General features: G+C 38.1%; 1 protein-coding gene across 2 annotated transcripts in view; it reads right to left on the bottom strand.

The window, feature by feature from the left end:
* The window catches only part of stard13a (StAR related lipid transfer domain containing 13a), a 63,228-nt gene extending 51,319 nt beyond the window's left edge, over window positions 1-11,909 (bottom strand). Inside the window, exon 1 of one of the 2 annotated variants that reach the window (XM_066650783.1) lies at window positions 11,701-11,909. In XM_066650783.1, the coding sequence (XP_066506880.1) occupies window positions 11,701-11,824 (124 nt within the window). In that variant the 5' untranslated portion in view covers window positions 11,825-11,909. Of the gene's footprint in view, window positions 1-4,205; window positions 4,464-11,700 lie in introns of those variants that run through there. The other variant, XM_066650782.1, reaches the window with a different exon arrangement.
* Between the last annotated feature and the right edge of the window lie 6,481 nt (window positions 11,910-18,390).

Below are 18,390 nucleotides of genomic sequence, written 5' to 3'. Positions count from 1 at the left end.
ACAGTCCAAAAACACACATTGGAAGGTGGATTGGCGACTCAAAACTGTCCGTAGGTGTGAGTGTGTGAGTGAATGTGTGTGTGTCTGTGTTGCCCTGCGAAGGACTGGCGCCCCCTCCAGGGTGTATTCCCGCCTTGCGCCAAATGATTCCAGGTAGGCTCTGGACCCACCGTGATCCTGAACTGGAGAAGCGGTTACAGATAACGAATGAATGAATTTTGGAGAAAAATATTTCTGTCACATAGATAGTTGCCATGGACCAATGCCCTGCACAAGCCAAAACTTTGCTACTATTGAGCAAGAGAACATATGTCACAGCAGCTCATAATGTCAAGACAAATCCACATGCACACTCACTGCTGAGGAATCTACAGTACACACACAGACACACACAACAGTAAGATACGTTTATTACCCAGTTATTAAGCCACATTTGCACAATACTGGAATTACAAATCATGCTGCTCTTAATGTATAAACATGTTTCAGACAAACAAAAAAATCCAGTCAAATGTTCCCTTAAGTCATATTTCATATACATTCCTCACAGCTGCTCACATTACAGAAAGTTAAACCATGCATTCTTAACCCATAAAACACAGCACATATTTAAGAATATAAGAGACAGACTGGCTGTTAGTGTTACCTTATACATTGGTCAGCCAATATTAAAATGTTTTTCTTATTTCTATGCTTTTCTTTTTTATCATCTCCACTTCCCATGTAGGTGCACTATAGTCAATCTGTTGCTCTTCATATTTCTTAGACCTTTTAACCCACAGCAGCACTGCTGTGTCTGATCTATTTATACCAGTATATCACACACCATCACACTGCCATCACACAGGCATGAGTACATGCTCTGTAGTGGTACTGTGAATATGGAAGCCCTGAAGGTCAAGCTAAATAAAAAAGTTTAATGTATGTTCCTGGAACTTCCTCATTATATATATAATTTTATAACTGTTATACACACAAAAAAGCTGTTGAAAAAATAGCATCTAGCATCACTTGTATAATTTTTGCCATCAAAAACATAATTGTTTTTTTCCTTTCATAAATTTGTTATTTTTTCTAGTGAGGTGCACCTGAGAGTTAAAGGTAACGCCTACGATTGTGGGCAAACACAGCTCTAAGCTCTGTTTCTCTTAAGGTGGAACGGTATGTTTGAGGGAAAATAACGACTGTTTTTTGTAGGTGGCCAACGTATAACTAGTCTGTACGTTTTGATTCAGTGTTTAAATTACGAAAGAAACTCATTTGTAACTTGAGTTGTTTAGTATTGCAGGCCGTCATACATCCACAGGAGAGACAAGTAGTTCAGCTGTTCTTAATTATTCATAATTTCTATATCATTTATATATTTTTATTGTATTTAAATTATTTCAATATATTTAAATTCATTCATTCATTCATTATCTGTAACTGCTTATCCAGTTCAGGGTCGCAGTGGGTCAGGAGCCTACTTGGAATCATTGGGCGGAAGGCGGGAATATACCCTGGAGGGGGAGCCAGTCCTTCTATCTTTAAATTACTCTTTTTTTATTTTCTAGTTTTTTAATGTACTCATTTATTACATATCTTCTTTTATTTCACTGTCATATTTGTCTTTTAAATTTTAATATGTATTTTAATTGCATTTTTAAAGGTTTTATTTATCTTTTAACTATTGTAATATTTTTGTACTGTTTTATAAAGCACTTTGAACTGCCACTGTGTATGAATGGTGCTCTATAAATAAACTTGCCTTGCCTTAAAAAGTAAGCCAAAAAAAAAAAAGAAAGAAGTGTTTTCCATGGTTAGTTAGAGTGAAGTGGGTAATATCTCATTATCTTTAACATAATGACATATACTATAAAAAAGACCATAAAAAATGTTTTTACAATGTTATGTCTAATTAATTGCTAATATGCTAATCCTGTGTCCTTTTGCCTCTGTGTAAAATATCAGTCGGAGCATGATGTAGAAGCAGGCTGGAGCAAGGACCAACATGTCTGATTTCTCAATCGTGCAACAGTACACAGGACAGTTGTGATATCATCAACCCAGCACTGTTGGCACATACCTAGAGTGTCCAGATACCAAACAAGTTCATTAGCGATGCTAGGGGTCCATACACTGAACAAACCCTGGAGGTGGCACCAGTCCTTTGACGGGCGACACACACTCACACATTCACTCACACCTATGGACACTTTTTGAGTAGCCAAACAACCTGTCAACATGTGTTTTTGGACCTTGGGAGGTGTGTATATTTTAAATGGCATTGATTTTATATTCAACATTTCAACTCCAGGTTTTTATATAGTTTTTCTTATTTGGGGACATTACACGTGTTCCATCCTCTGTGAATCTCTTTGAGATACACTACACTGGGACAAAAATGAGACACTGCCATCCTCCCTTTTTATGCTCTTTATTGGCTATATGGTAATAACGGCATAAAGAACAGAACAAGTGAATACATATGTATTGAAGAGAAATCCTCACTGGCATTACAACCTCGGAAAAACAACAAAACCCCTAAAATAACCCTTCTAACTTGAACAGGGGGAACTGAATTGCATAGTGGGATATTCCACTGCAAATATTTATTATTAATATCATATTAGTAATGAAGACTCACATTTCTAACCAGAAAACAGAATGTGGTGAACCTTTACTGAATACAACTGGACTTTAAGACTAGAAGTCAAATTTTGATGGTACATTTATGTATTTTATTTATACCTGTAGTATACACAAATTAACATGTACAGTACCTTTTTTCTGACAGTGTACATCAGTGTACAGTGTACCAACCTATTACAGTGAGCATTAAAACTTGCAAAAAGTTCTTAGATTATAGGTTATAAACCGGTCAGTACACACAGCTCTGGTAATAATGTTTATCTGTTTTATTGTTCAGTAAATTTCAGTTCCAGCTTTAATGACTCAACAGCCCCATGAAACTGCTGTCTGATTTAAGGTGGAACAGTCCATTTAAATTCAAAATAATACAAGAGTAAGTCTTTTATAAGACAAAAGTGTAAAAGGCTTAATCAAAGATGAATATGTGGCTCTGGTTCTGCACCATATAATGCATTTTTGGGACCAAGGGCTTGATATCCTGCAACTCAGACAAAGCTGCATGGGGACACAGCCAAAAAAACCCCAAAAACTTGTATTTAAATTCAACAGAAATACTACATCATCCATGTTGTAAAACCCCAGAACAGCAGTTCATATCCTAGTTTTTCAAAGCTGTCTGCACTGCACCTGCACCATGTCAGATACCAGCTTCTTAAGGACAAGTGGGAACTGTAGTCCAAACAAAGATCACACAGTGATATGTGATAGCCAGACTCAAGGTCAGGAATCTTTCAGCTGTTAGGTCGGTGTTTTTTGCTCAGTCAAACATGTACCTATATATTAAACAGCTACAGATACAGTACTCTGGTTTTAAAACAAAATGCAGACGGTCTGTTGGCTGGGTCAAAGGGTCATTGACTCGTTTGCTACTGGGCCACAACAGATGCCATCTACCACATAGGGAAATAGCAGCATGAATGCTATTATTAAATATTACCCATTAATCCCATCTTCCTGGATTTAATGGAAGACAGAACCCTGAATATGGCACAATGACCCTAAAGACAATGCTGATTTCTACATCTATATATATATATATATATATTGAACACAGCATTTGTCCTTCACATTGTGTAAAATCTTCATGATGAATGAACCAATAAAAATGCTCCAAAATCACTAGGAATAAAATCTTTTGATATTCACTTCCATTGAGTAAAGAAGGATTTTACCTTCACCTATAAAGTTTGCAGATATATGTTTTTTATGGACACAACTATATGTATTCTTTAGCAGTGCCAGATTTTGAGTGATTTTGAGTTTTGGCCTAGATATGGTATGGACCATGTATTCCAGAGTCACTGTATTCCTATTAGAGATGCAAGTGATTGCAGTGTTAGAAGTTTTGATCTCCAGGGATTCTGCTTCATGTTACTAAACAACCTTGATACTGACAACTAGTGATATGGATATACAAGGGATTATACATCTTTTTTAAAAACATTTATTCAGAGACCACAAAATAATATTTTTCTTCATCTCTTGTAAATTACACTAAATAGAAAAGACCGAATCAGGACCTGAGGTGGCAAAACCCCCAAATAAACATTGAACTGCTCAGGTAGATGTCCTACCTCGTGCTATTTTGTGGAGGAGCTGCTGGCGGGCGATTATCCGAGCCAGGCGTAGACCTGACCGCCTGCGGTGTCCACACAGCCTCATATAAATGTCCTGAGTCTCAGGAGTCATACTTCTTAAACACTCTACACCCTCACACTCAACAGGGAAATCCATTTTCATCATCTCCATTCTTTACTGTCCTGGTCCGTCACTCTAACATATTATCTCCCTCTCAGCAGACACCTGAAGTATCTCCGGAACACTCCTTCAGCCTCCTAACACACAGCATTACATTCCAGTCAATCCACCTTAAAAACCTTAAAAATTCTAACATTTGTTCACATTATTTTCAAACACCTGCACAGACACACACACACAAACACACCTAAGCAATAGGTATGAGATTAGTTCTGATCTCAAAAACACTCCTCTCAGATCTGCCCACCTTCACAGTCACATGGCCAAAAGAGGAAGCAAGGAGGGCGGGAGATTCAGAAATATTGAGTGGCAAACAAAAACAGAAATGTGCTTCTCTCCAGTGTTTCAGGCCAAGGAGGAAACCAGTGAGGAATGTGTATGTGTGTGTGTGTGTGTGTGTGTGTGTGTGTGTGTGTGTGTGTGTGAGTGATTGTAAGGACCAAATGTCGTCACAAGAATGGACAATGTCACATTATGTTGTATTGTGAGGACATTTTAGTGGTCCTTAAAAATTTTTTTTATTTTTAAATTTAAATTTTAAAGGTTTTAATGAGAAAAATTAATAAGTAAATTTTTTTACTATTAGCTACAGTAATCATTAGCTACAGTAATCATTTTTCAATGGATGTTTAGCAATATGTATATTTGTCATGTATGTTTGTCAGTTTGTGTGTGTATAAAGTAGCAATCAATCATTTTTTTCACCAAATATGAAACTATTTTTTTTTAGAAAAAAATAGTTTTTTGAAACTATTTAATTATTAGTTTTACACGTTTTCTCTAAAGGGCACATCACATGAGATGAGCTTGCTTTGTGATCCCTTTATGAAACTCGCTCTATATATGCTCCAATAAAGCAGGTCTCCCACATGGAGGTAGCCATGTTCAAAATTGGATTAGTAGAATCTCTCGTACAGCCCAAATCTCTCCCATATTACCCACTCATGGAGCAGGAATGAAGCAGTATCTTCATCTCTTTTCATGATTTTCAACATTTGGAGGGCTGTTATTTTTTCTGCTGTGAGTAAAGAGAGAGGAAGTCTGGCATACCTGAGTGAGCCACTTTCTTTGTTTACGGACACCAGGGCTTCCTAAAGACATTATACTTGTTTCCAGTTCACAAAGAGATTGGAGAGCAGCAATTGGTGAGTAAATATTTTCTGGAAAAATATTTTCTGGAAAAATATTTTCGCCTTTAACCACAGTAACAAAATGGACATCTTTTGGCTTTAAGTAAACGCTGCATTTCTGGCAGATAAACAAGAAGTATGAGTTAAAGTGTTACAAATGCATGAAGGTGAATTTAGTAAAAGTGACACACAATGTTAGAGGCTCCTTTACTAAATAAACAGAAAAAGGGAAGGAGAGAAGAGAAGACAGAGAGAGAGAGAGAGAGAGAGAGAGAGAGAGAGAGAGAGAAAGAAACAGTGCATGTGAGAGAAGCAAAATCAGTCCAAAACTTTGGCAATCTCCAAGGCATCTCAATTCATCATCGTTCAAACTAGCCATATGCAGCTTCAGGAATGTGCAGTACATGCCAACACACACTCTCCTGCTGCTCATCGTAAAGAGCAGCTGCACACTCATCCACTCTCCACTTACAGTCAACTACTACTAGGCTCAGCAATGAGCAACGTAGCTATATCATAATGTGTTAATAAACACAATATATAGATTTCCGTTTAATTAACTCTCTACTTTCTCCTAGACAAGAATGAGATCTGATGGAGAGCCAAAGCAGACTTAAGTTTCCTGCTGCTCAGATATCTCTCTTAAAAAATAGCCCAGGAAACGTTTGTGTCTCATCTTGAGTTTTAAGTAGATCTCAGTAAAGTCTCACACGGTGTTCATGTTTATTGAGATAACAATAACAATCAATCATCTGCAACTGAATTAAAGACAGGAACTAGGGCTGTGCCATATCCTATCAATAAGATCGCAAAATGTTTTAAATGATACGTAAACTGATTTGTTCACGTAATGACATCATGCAGTTGTTGTTGCAATAGTGTTCTCTTAAAATAAATATAATTATTTTCAGTGATTTTTCATATCGCCAAGAACATCGTTATCGCCAAAATACCCTGAAATATTGTGATATTATATTAGGGCCATATCGCCCATCTCTAACAGGAGCTGAAACATTTCTCATACATGATTCTAAGAACCTTCTCAACTTGAAAGCTGTGTCTCTGTATCTGTGTATCTCTGTGTCTCCATTTTGTCTTAATGCTTACTGTCCTGAGTAATTTCAGGTGCATCACCTTTAAAAATTAATTGGGTCAACTATGAGCATATTTAGAGCTACTACATGAGGCCCAAATACTCATTACCCACATTTTGCAGTAAACAGAAAATAAAAAGTTTTAGAACTGAGAAAGATTGAGAGATGAACTCCCCCTTGTGGACATTTCTGTAAAATACATACACCCAAACTGAGTATAAGACCATATAATATGGTGCTCTTTTTCATCCCTGCAGTACATGCCACTCACAGCAACTCCAACTGTAAGAAGTGCACTTTAACTAAAATAAGGCACGGTTCATTCCACAAGGCATATTCTTTCACTGAATGTGTGCATGTCTGTGAAGGATAAGGAGCTGATGCTGCAGTGTGTAACTCACACACACTTACACACACACACACACGCATACACACACACACACACAAACACACACACACACACACACACATACACACAAATACAATGCACCATGCCAAACCACTAAGCACTCTCCAACCCATATTAAGGGCCTTTTCCCAGCTGTGTTAGAATTTGTTGGTGGGCTAAAGTGGCCCTGACCCGCAGACCCGTGCACAGACACCCACACACACACTTCTGCACACTTGCACACATTCCATCTCCTGCTGCGTATGAGCTGAGTGAGTGAGCAGAAGCTGGTGTTGCCGTCCTGCTCTATAAATCTCCTGTGCTCACTGTGCCCAGCTGTGGAACTAAATGGGTTAAATACATGCTAATATGCTGTAGGCATATTAACCAATATTCTGCATAAACCACTCAAGTCCATATATAACAAATAATAATCCCATTAAACAGTAAAACCCATAAGAAAAATAGGTCCTCTCAGTGATTTCTCAGTCACTTTCACTGTTGCTCACTAGGACCCTTGACTAGAGCTCAAAACGTTTTCCGAGACGCCACAAGACCTGGCTATTCTCACTGGGTTAAGTTGGGTTCTGGATGGTTAAAGCTTAACTAGAACTATAACAATACAACCTGACAATCTTAAACATCCCAAAGCTAAACTTTCACTGAAGGCTAGTGTTAACATTGGTAACTTGTGCAAGAAAACATGATTAAAAAAAGCACACCTTTGAAAAATTTATGATTATCATTATTATCTCCTGCGTTAATCATTCTGGCTACTTTAATTTCCTCCAAATTTTAATTAATTATCCTGTTCAATTTTAGTAAATATTTTAATTCACTCCAGTCACAATACCTCCATTTTGTAAATAAATGTGTTATGTTTGAATTGTAATTTTTCTAAAAATTGTTAGGTCATTCAATTTTTTCTTCATGATCTGATCACTATTGTTACTGTAGTGTTACTGTAACTGTTGCTGTCAGTATGAATGTGGACTTTAATCAGGTTTAAGTCTTGTTTGAACCTAGATTTCTCAGGCTACAATCTGGTTCAGACAGCATTTTGCAGTTCACACTCACAGTCTTACACTCTCAACTTTTTCTGTAAATTTACAGTAGATTGTACATTTACTACAGATACAGTTTTTTTTAATTACAGGATTTTCAAAAACCTTAAGACTTTTTAAACCTTTTTCAAATGTATTTATCCCTTGCAACTTGTACAGGATTATCTCATATATGTGTCTGATGGCATAAACTGTATGCATGAGGGGGATCGGTTGGTATTGCTGCATTGCATGTAGTACATTGATATGTCTAATATGTCTACAATTAAACAGTATTTTACTGGTGGATGACCTGCGACTACATTACTGTAATGTTTACAGGATTCTTTTAAGTCAGGAGATTTGTGCCTTTGTCTACTATAATAAAGGCTTGGCAGATACTTTACACATACTAACAAGTAATCTGTCAGAGTTATATTTATCTCTCCCCGCTCTCTGTCTCTCTCAAGTTCAAGTTGAAGCTCAACAGCACTGATCAGTTTTTACCTGTCTATAATGAGGAGTAATGTGTGAATGTGAGTTACTGTGTGAAACTAATGGTACTGGATAAAATAGAACAGGGCAGAAGTTGATCGAAACAGGATTTGAGGTGAGGTGTTGCTTGATGACAAATTATGATGTTTTTTGTTATTAATGTATTGAGTCACGATAATGAAGCTATCTTAGGTAGAAGTGACAAGCTGAAAATAAATACTACTTAAAGATGTATGAAACCACTGGGGGAAAAAAATGGTGATATATTTAGAAATATATAATAAAAACAGAAAAAGTGTCCAAACACACACACACACACACACACACACACACACAAACAGTATGCAGCTTTAGAGCAAGGTCAACCCAGGCCAGTCTGCAGTGGGAGAAAACTGAAGAAAACAGCATGTGCAATCTTACAGAGCACAAGCAAAAGACAGAAGCGGTTTGTCTACAGTGACTTCAGCCATAAACTGCACCAAAACCCCACAAAACCAAAGCAAGCAGGAGACACGGCTTCAAGCTGTGTTGTCAGTCTAAGACATGCCACTCAAATGGGACAGAATGCTGGCATTAAATTGTAGACAACAAACCACTGACCTCTAGTGGCTATGACATTAAAAATAAAAACAGTCTGTTCAAAATTCTTCAGCATCTTCATCCATAATTACACATCAGTATCAGCCCCATCCCACACAAACTAAAAAATTCAACCAAGCATTTAAACAGCATTTAAAATGCTGTCAACAATGAACCACTTAATGATGGCACACTGTGGGACTGAGCTTAAAATGGGTGATATGACATAAATGTAACATTCTAAACCTTAGATATTTTACCTATCACCAATATTTAGCATTTTCAGCTGTCATAATTTGGAAAAAATAGAAAGCATAAATAGGGTCCATTTAACCAGGCCTGTGTTTGTGATCAAATATATTAAGAAAGTGAGTTATTTTTATTAATCATTTTTTTTCTTCTATAAAGTGCAACTCACATGCTATGAAGGATCTAAGTCCCTAAATGAAGTCCCTAAATAAAACAGTTTATACTCCACAGAGTGGATCCCCCAGATGGGGGCAGCCACAATTTCACTAATTTCAGTATGGTACCTCCAATACAGCCAGAACACTAGACGTAATTAACAACAACAAAGATAAATTGTAGTCACAGTGGACACCGCTAGAGTCCATCTGACGTAGATGAAATGGATTAGAGCAGACAATCGCCCATAATCCCACCAATTTTGGCAAACGGAATCTCCCAAATTCCACAGTCATTACATTGCAAGTGAATAATCCACTCAGAAGATATGTTTTCAAAACGCAAAATGACACTTAAGTCTTGGTATTTCTTATTCATTTGCATAAAGTTAGCTTGCGGGCGATGTGGTTCAACATTAACAACTAAGAGCCAACACCTCATGAGCCCCAGTATATGACGGCAATGGTGAGTAAGCTTCTGTATGGAGGTCAGAGAAGTGACAAAGGTGCATCTGTCCAGTGTGTGCTGCTTCTGGACGGCCTTCAAATAATGATTTCCTGTCTTTGACTTTCTGTGCCTTGTTCATCCAGAGGAGGTCCATGTAAGCAAGCACTGTTTTGCAGTGAGACTTGTACTTCTTTGGTTACAAAGCTTCATTATTTGAGCCAATAACCACCAACAACCACTTGAGTAAAAAAACAAACAAACATTTTTTTCAGATTCTGTACCTCTATGGTCCTTCAAAAGCATTCAGCCATATTAAAGCGCATATGTGCTTTTACATTCATTGTCCATTTTGTCATCTCTACTTAATATATAGGTGTACTTTATAGTTCTACAATTAAAGATCGACTACAACATGTTGATGTCCCTTTCAATGGTCAGAACCCTCACAGACCAACACAGAGCAGGATTTATTTGGAACGTGGTCCTTTCTCAGCAAGAACTACAAAGTACACCTATATGGTCATTGGAGCTGATAAAATTGACAGTCTGTGTAGAATACTGTGCTCTGCTGAAATCAACAATGCTGAAGGAAAATGCAGAAAACCAAGGATCTGCTCTTTACAAACCACCCCTACCCCCCACCCCCCAAATTTCCTTCCACTCACATTCTGCAGATGTGATGATATGACTTGATGGGTTTCAGAAGGACGCCATGCTTTTAATTTACTTAAAAGCTTGGCATACAGTGTAAAGAGGAGCAGAGGTTTCCAACTGAGTTGCAATTGAGTAAGTAGAGGAAAATATTTTCCTTATGCACTAAGCATCCTCACAGGGCAAATAAATAAGTAAATAAATTAAACTAAACAACCCACAAGAATAATTCATATTTTTGCAATGTTGAAATGTAGAAACAGATAAATAATAATAAGTAGACAGATAAATAGAAAGATACACTGCATATCCCAAAGTCTGTAGATGTGTCTTCTAATGACTGATAAGATATATCTATCACTGTGTGTTTACACAAATCTACTGAATCTTCGCAGAAAAGAACTGCCAATTTAATGGGACATCTGCAGTAGCAGCACGAGCTCAGCTGTGCTACATATAGTGTCTAGCAATTGCAAGAGGGGTGTAAAGGTACCCCATCATTGGGCTGAGGAGCACTGGAACTGTGTTCTCTGAAAGGATGCAATGCCATTCAATACTTCTTGGATGAGTTTGAACTTTGTGATCCAGAGCTAATTATCCAACCTTGGTACCTGACTTTATTAATAATCTTTTTCCAATTGAATTTTCACAGAAAGTTCCAACATCTAGTGTACAGTGGAAGAGTTGTTGTTACTGCACCAAAGGGGTATCCTTTAAAAAATTGGGCGAACGTGTGTCCTCAAACTTTTGACCAAGCTGTCTGTCTATGTTTGTAGCCAAAAATTTGGGGACACATGTTGTCCAATTCACACACACACACACACACTGTTCTGACTCTAAAGAAGTCACTAAAGGACAACGCTAAATACAGTCGTGAACTAAGATAGATAAATAGGCTACCTGTACAGTCTGTAATAGCAGTCACTAGAGGAGATAAACAAACAAAATAAATAAAAGCGTTCATCGCTGATAACAAATATAACTTCAGCGTGACCTTCCCCCAGCGCCCGGCCACTGTGGTCAGACATGAATGTAAGTGTCCGGTGTGACAGTAGACACAGGACAGTGAGGTGTCTGACCTGAGAGCCGCCTCTCGCGGATGTTCCTCCAGAGCAGGTCCCAGGCTCTGGCGGTGGAGTCCCGCAGCTGTTCGCTGATGGAGCGGCGCAGCTGCAGTCTGCTCGACTTACGCTTGCTCGTCATGGTCGCGAGCCAGGCGCGCGCATAGTAAACAAGCCCAAGCGGCTTGCGCCGGCTGCCGCAGTGCTGCTCCTCTCACTCCGCTGCGTCACCGCGCGCCAGCGCAGCCCGGTCCCGCGAGCGCGCGCTGCTGGAGAAAGAGCGCGCGCGCCGCGTGTCATACACTTCTCTGTAGCGTTGGACTGCTGCAGCCACGTGACACGAACAGAAGAGGAGGAGGAGGGGGAGGGTAAAGACACTGCAGAGCCTTTTGGTACCCTCACTCTAAATGACTGCCTCTCTCTCTCTCTCTCTCTCTCTAATGTTCGTATATAGATACGAAAACCCTTGAACGGCCTTTTTAATTAATTAATTAATTCATTCATTCATTCATTCATTCATTCACAGCCTTTCGCTGTGAATTCACCCATTTGCTCACTCATTCATTCTTCTAATCACTTTTTAATTCACTCATTCGCCCCTAACTCATTCATAAAGGCATTCACTCACTACTTCATTCACGCAGTCATAGTTCATTCAGATTCACACATTTCCTCATTCATTCATTCATTAACTCATTCCCCCATGGCTAATGAAATGCTCCATACTACCCCAGTCAATATCTCAAAGACCACCACACAAGAGACTACCAGTGCTGCAGAGAACTGAAAGGGAAACAACCATTACTCAAGTGGAAAGACTTCCAGTGTCTGAGGAACATTCCTTGTTAAGTAACAGCAAGAGACTAAAGAGGCTCAGATAAACAAACATTACTCATCAATGCCTTTAAACTTGTTATAACTGCCCTGACAGATCTAGTGTATAAACTACAGTCTGTGTAAACTACAAATCTACAAAATTAAGAAATTGTTGTGGTGTGTATATATATATATATATATTATGCTATGAATTACAAGTGAAGCACAAACTGTACAAATGACATTTTTTCAGTAAACACATTTTTACATCTGTTTTGGGTAAACAGCACAGGAACTGCAGCCCTATTTATGACCCCTCGCTTGCATTTAAGGCGACCATGAAGTAATTGGACAAATGGCAACCTGTTGTTTCTTGGTTAGCTGCGTGTGGCATCGTTAGTTCATTTAAAGAGCAATAACAATTTTTCCATGTGTATAATGTTTGTTTGTCATGTTTTGGTTTTGTCGTGCCTCTCCTAGGAAGTGAGACCAGTTCCATGGTTTCCAGAACAGAATTCACTCTGTTATTTTTTTGCAAGACTTTATGAACCGAGAAACAATGGCAATGCCACTGTTAAGACTGAACTAAATGTAGAAACCATGGGTGGGAAGACATGGTCACCTAGTCTGTACAGAATGCACAGAGATGTATAGCAAATTCTAAATGCTAAGCATTAAACTAAAGTTGGCTTTTTTCTAAAACTTATGTTCCACCTTCATGGAGAAGCGGAGAAGAAAATGATGATGATGATGATGATGTTCCACCTTCAGCTTTACTGATCAACTATACACACAAACACATGCTTTATTTACACTTCTCTTAAGTCTCACTGGCTTTTGGCTTAATGGGAACTTCTCAGACGAGTCCACCTTTACTGTTTTCCTACTGACACTTATACACTTCTAAATTATGCCCAGAACCCAGTCTTTCTGTAATATCCACTTAATAACATGGAATGAAATGGGACACTCTGAAGCAGGTACATGAGTAGAGTCAACATGTTCAATGATAAGCATCAGCTGAAGGGGTATAAAACCCACCAGCAGTGGGCTGTAAAGCAGAAGAACTGTATTTTCTCAAAAGTAAGGGCACCATCCAAAACTACTCTACTATGAGTTAGAGTGATGCCTGTGATCCAGAACTAATCCTGTAACATCACACACCTCACTGATTTCATGGCTGAAAACATTTTTAAACTCTCATAGAAATGTTACAACATCTTGTAAGACCTTTCAAACAGCTGTGACTGCAGCAAATAATGTATAGCGAAGGTATACTGCCAAAGCAGAACACTTGACATTAGGTTTCTCTTATTTTTAATACAACTAAAAACATTTTATCAGAGAATTCGTTAAATGTCTTTAAGAAACATGAGACAGTTTGGCCTGATGTTTTATTAAACTCGAACCAGACATTCAAGCAATACTGCATCTTCTGGAATTCAAGACTAAGTTCTTTCACCCACTGGAAGCAGATTCGATTTCATGCAGTTCTCTCTATGCTCTGTCTCTTAAATGTCTGCTTACTCGCTAAGAAAATGGATGACCTGGCTCTTTTGACCAGGTCAGATATAGATTACTCAGTTTTCTGCCTTCTGTCTCACAGTCTTGATTCTGTGCTGTATTCCTGAAAATGCTGCTCCTTGACCAGGCATCCAGCTCTTCTGTAAATATGAGTATACAATTTAAAAAACCTTGCACAAATAGTAAACAACAATCAGAGAAGAGATCTCTTTAATATCTCTTTAAATTCTCCTAGATAACAATAAGATCCAATGGAGAAAGTGGAGACTTTTGAACTGTCCTGCAGCTCAGTAATTTCTCCTAAGAAAATGAACCCAGGAATTCCAGAATTCTTCTTGAGTTTTAGTGGAGATCTCAGTTATGTCTCACACTGGGCTCATATATGCTGAGACAATAACACTGATGTTTTCTCCCCTACTGTAGTTAAAGGGAATGTCTATGATTGTGGCTAAGCGCAGTCCTCTCTGGTTGTTTAAATTCCGATGCTAAGTTTATTTTAAGGTGGAACGATGTGTTTGAAGGGAAAAAAAATGTTCTTATGACATGTACATGTACATGAATGACGTTAGCTTGTCTGTAAGGTTTTATTCTCTGTTGACCACAGAATGACCACAAAACCTCATTTGTAATTTGAGTTGTTTAGTTTTGTAGCACTTTCGGTAATGCAGTTAGCCCTCCCAAATTCAAAGACATTTCCACCTTAAGTGTTCCGAAACAGCAAAAGTGAGTAAATATTACCCACCTATGGAGCAGTCATGAGCAATATCCTCATTTCGGGTTCATGCTTTTCAATGTTTGGAGTTGTCTATAAAAATTCTCTAGATGCTAGCAGAGACAGAGAGAAAGCCTATCATACCGGACTGAGCCAGCTTGTCTTTTCACTCATTTACAGACACTGGGGCTTCATAAACACATCAGATTGGTTTCCAGCATGAAAACAGACTGGAGAGCTAGCGAATGGTAAGGAAATATCTTCTCAATTTTATAAAAAGTGTTTTAAAATTATAATCGTTAACTGCGCCGTTAAGGGAAGAGCTCAAACATTTTTCATTCAAAGGCATTTTTATATCTAATTATGTAATTATTATTAATTTTACCTTGTCAGATGTGTTTTAGGCCTGTTTCTGTCTGATGCTAAAGAATATTATGATATCACTGTCAGTGAGTAAAGCTACATTAAATTTGAACTCAGATGTCGGCATTTCCATGTTCCAAATAGGTTATTTTCAACTGGAATTCCCCCACAAGTGGGATTTCCTATGTGGAAACTCAGGAGAGTCTCACCAACCCTGAGTTCAGAATCCAATATGGCTGCACAAATATCAACTGTGTGTAAAAGCAGTAGTATCACAAAATGTATTAGCACTTTTATCTATTTGTCTTATTAAATCAGACATACACACAGGACTGTCCAACCACTATATGTTAATGTGTTTCCATGATGTTTGAATGAATAAAATATTGCTAAGAATGCTAACTGGGAACAAGCTAACAACGAAAACCTAGGGCATAGGGTTTTCTGAGAGATTAACTAAAACGCTTTGCCAGCTCAGGTGTGATGTCATTGCCAGCTCTGACATCTGAGGTAAAAAGTATGAATTATAACTTTTGAGCAGGGGTTTAACTTTTTGCTGGAGTATTAACTGATTTATGAATATAAGTATAATCGTTGTTTTGTAGGAGGTAACATGGAAGGTAGTAAATCAACATCATGGACTAATTAGCAGTAAATATTTGTCCACTTTTTATATCATCAATAAAGCAGAATAACACTTGCACATCCATCTTCCCCTCTTTAGTTTTAAAAAATATTCTTGAACCTAGTGGTATTCCACTAATTTCTATGCAACTGCAAATTCTGTAAACTTATAGGTGCCATCATTAATTTTTTAGGCCAATGAACCTTTGTATGTCATAAAACAGACATTATATTGACAACTATTGGCCTGGTTATATCAGAAATTAAGTACTAAACCTATGCCCCTCTGTGGGATACCCATTTTGTTGATTAATTCAGTGACTGAAATGCATTTTCATTCCTTATTTTATAATTTTATAATAACACTTATATTTACATTTCATATATTTCATAAAAAACATATATCAATCCCTAAAAAGGACTCATTTAAATCAGCCAATGACTGAGAAAGACTGGGGCAAGACTTTTCTAAAACCACTAGCATGTCTGTCTGCACTCCCTGCCGTGTCACTAGTCTCAGATGGCTGAGTCCTGACCCCACCCCCCCAGTCTGGTCAAATAGTGAAACCAGTTTTACTGTCATTTTAATCAATGTCCCCCTTCCACAACCTTCTCTGACTCTGTTCAGACAGAAGCGACAAGACAGATCAGCCAAAACATTAACCTGACTTCTCCATGTTTCAACAGTCTTTGTCCATATACCTGCTCCACTTAACATATAAGTGCACTTTGTAGATCAAATTACAGACGATAGTTCATCTGTTGCTCTGCATATATCAGCCCCTTTCACCCTGTTCTTCAGGACTCCCACAGGATCACCAAAGAGAAGGTAGGTATTGGATGGTGGATCATTCTGGGCACTGCAGTGACAAAGATGTTGTATTTTTGTGTTAAAGCGTGTTTGGCTGGTATGAGTGGATCAGATACAGCAGTGCTTCTAGAGTTATTTAAACACTGTGCCCATATTCTGTTCACTCCATTAGACACACGTACTTCACCTGTCCTAAACAAGCAGAGAAAAATGTAAAAAAAAAAAAAGTTATGAGATGCCATTTTTAAGTGAGCAGAGTCAAGTAGAATAGGTACCGTTTAGTGGAAAAGCATGATATGTAAATCAAGTGGCCCAAATATTCCAATTTTTTTTGTCCCATTTTTGGCAAAGATATGTGTGTGATGGCTGTGGGAAAATGAAAATGAGCAAAAAGTGGCCCAAAATGTGACATTTGGCAACATGTAGCATTAAAATTGGTGTTTATGTGGCCTTCATGTAACATGTGGGAGTGGTCTGCACATGTACTGTCAATACATGTGGTAATACATGGCCATGAAAATGATTAATGTGGGTCAGTCTAAGGCCATATTCATTTTTTATTATGCCTGATTTGAGTGTCCATAAACGTTTGTACATGTAGTTTACTAAGTAAAACTTGTACCCCCTTGTCAACCCGTTTTCTGTTTCCTTGTGGCATGTTCTATTTGTCCTTGTTTGCTGTCATTTTCAGGAATGAGCCAGTGCCAATATTTACATTTAAAGCTTGATAAATGCCAATAGTGATCCATAAGGCTGGTCTGCTGGTCATTGTGAAACACTTGTGTTCAAGTACTAAGCAAGTTTCAATATGGCAAGGTCCACCTCATTCATTTCTGGACCGTCCGAAAGCAATAAAGATCAGTGAAGAAGATCTATGAAGAAAAATGGTCCAGAAAAACAACTTGTCCCTGCTCATCAAGTTGAATGTTGTGGAGGGTAAAGTCATTGACTTGTTGAAGTTTCTGAGTTCCATAATACATTTCTGTGCCTAATGAGCCCTTCTAGTCCACTGCCACATCTGACTGCTCTGATAACCACTCCAACCTCACACCCCATCACTCTCCTCCCTCACTATCAAACCTCCAGAGTTTCTCCAGAGAAAAGAACATATGGAAAATGCCTTGACAACGTTCCTTCTAACATTTTCAGCCACTATAGAGATGAACTTGCTCCCACTTTAGTTTTCAATTGCTTCCTAAATTACCAAAGGTCTCATTGACTATGACCCAGAAGATTGAGATGAATGCCTTTGAAAACCTGCTTTATCTCATATATGTGACAAACCCTCTCTTGAACCCTTTAAAAATTGCTGCTAACTCACTCATTTGAGGACACAGTCAGTAGGTGGTTGATCATATCCATCACCAAAGTACCATAACAATAATGATTCAAGCCCATTGCTGCCCACACATATCATGCCTACTATAAATATGTTGCCAATTTACTTCTTCCATTCCACTTCTGTTCTTCTTCTTGTGCTTCTCATGCAGAGTCACATTGTCACTTGTAAATTTGCATAAATGTTTGATATGAAAAAGACAGGAAGTATTTGGAATTAATTGTCTCTATTCAGTGCAACTTAGAGCTGGAAAAATGCTATCTATCCATCTCTTTGTTTATTTGAATCTCCATTTACTTAATCAAAACTTGACAAAAAATGCCTGGTTATAAGTTAAGATGGTTGTACTTACATCAGAAAGATCTTTATCATGTTCCTTGTCACACTATTTAGAATAATATTTAATGTAACCAGGACATTTTGGATGAATGTTAAAAGAATTCTGTGGCAAAAAGCATGCCACCCTGGGAATGAGGAAGGAGCAGTTTGGACGCCTGGCCGTTTATTAACACTCAGAAC

This window comes from Hoplias malabaricus, chromosome 18 (genome assembly GCF_029633855.1).
Source record: "Hoplias malabaricus isolate fHopMal1 chromosome 18, fHopMal1.hap1, whole genome shotgun sequence".
NCBI classification, from domain to species: Eukaryota; Metazoa; Chordata; class Actinopteri; order Characiformes; family Erythrinidae; genus Hoplias; species Hoplias malabaricus.
The sequence above is the reverse complement of the archived record's forward strand: the minus strand, read 5'-3'. Positions and strand labels throughout refer to the sequence as shown.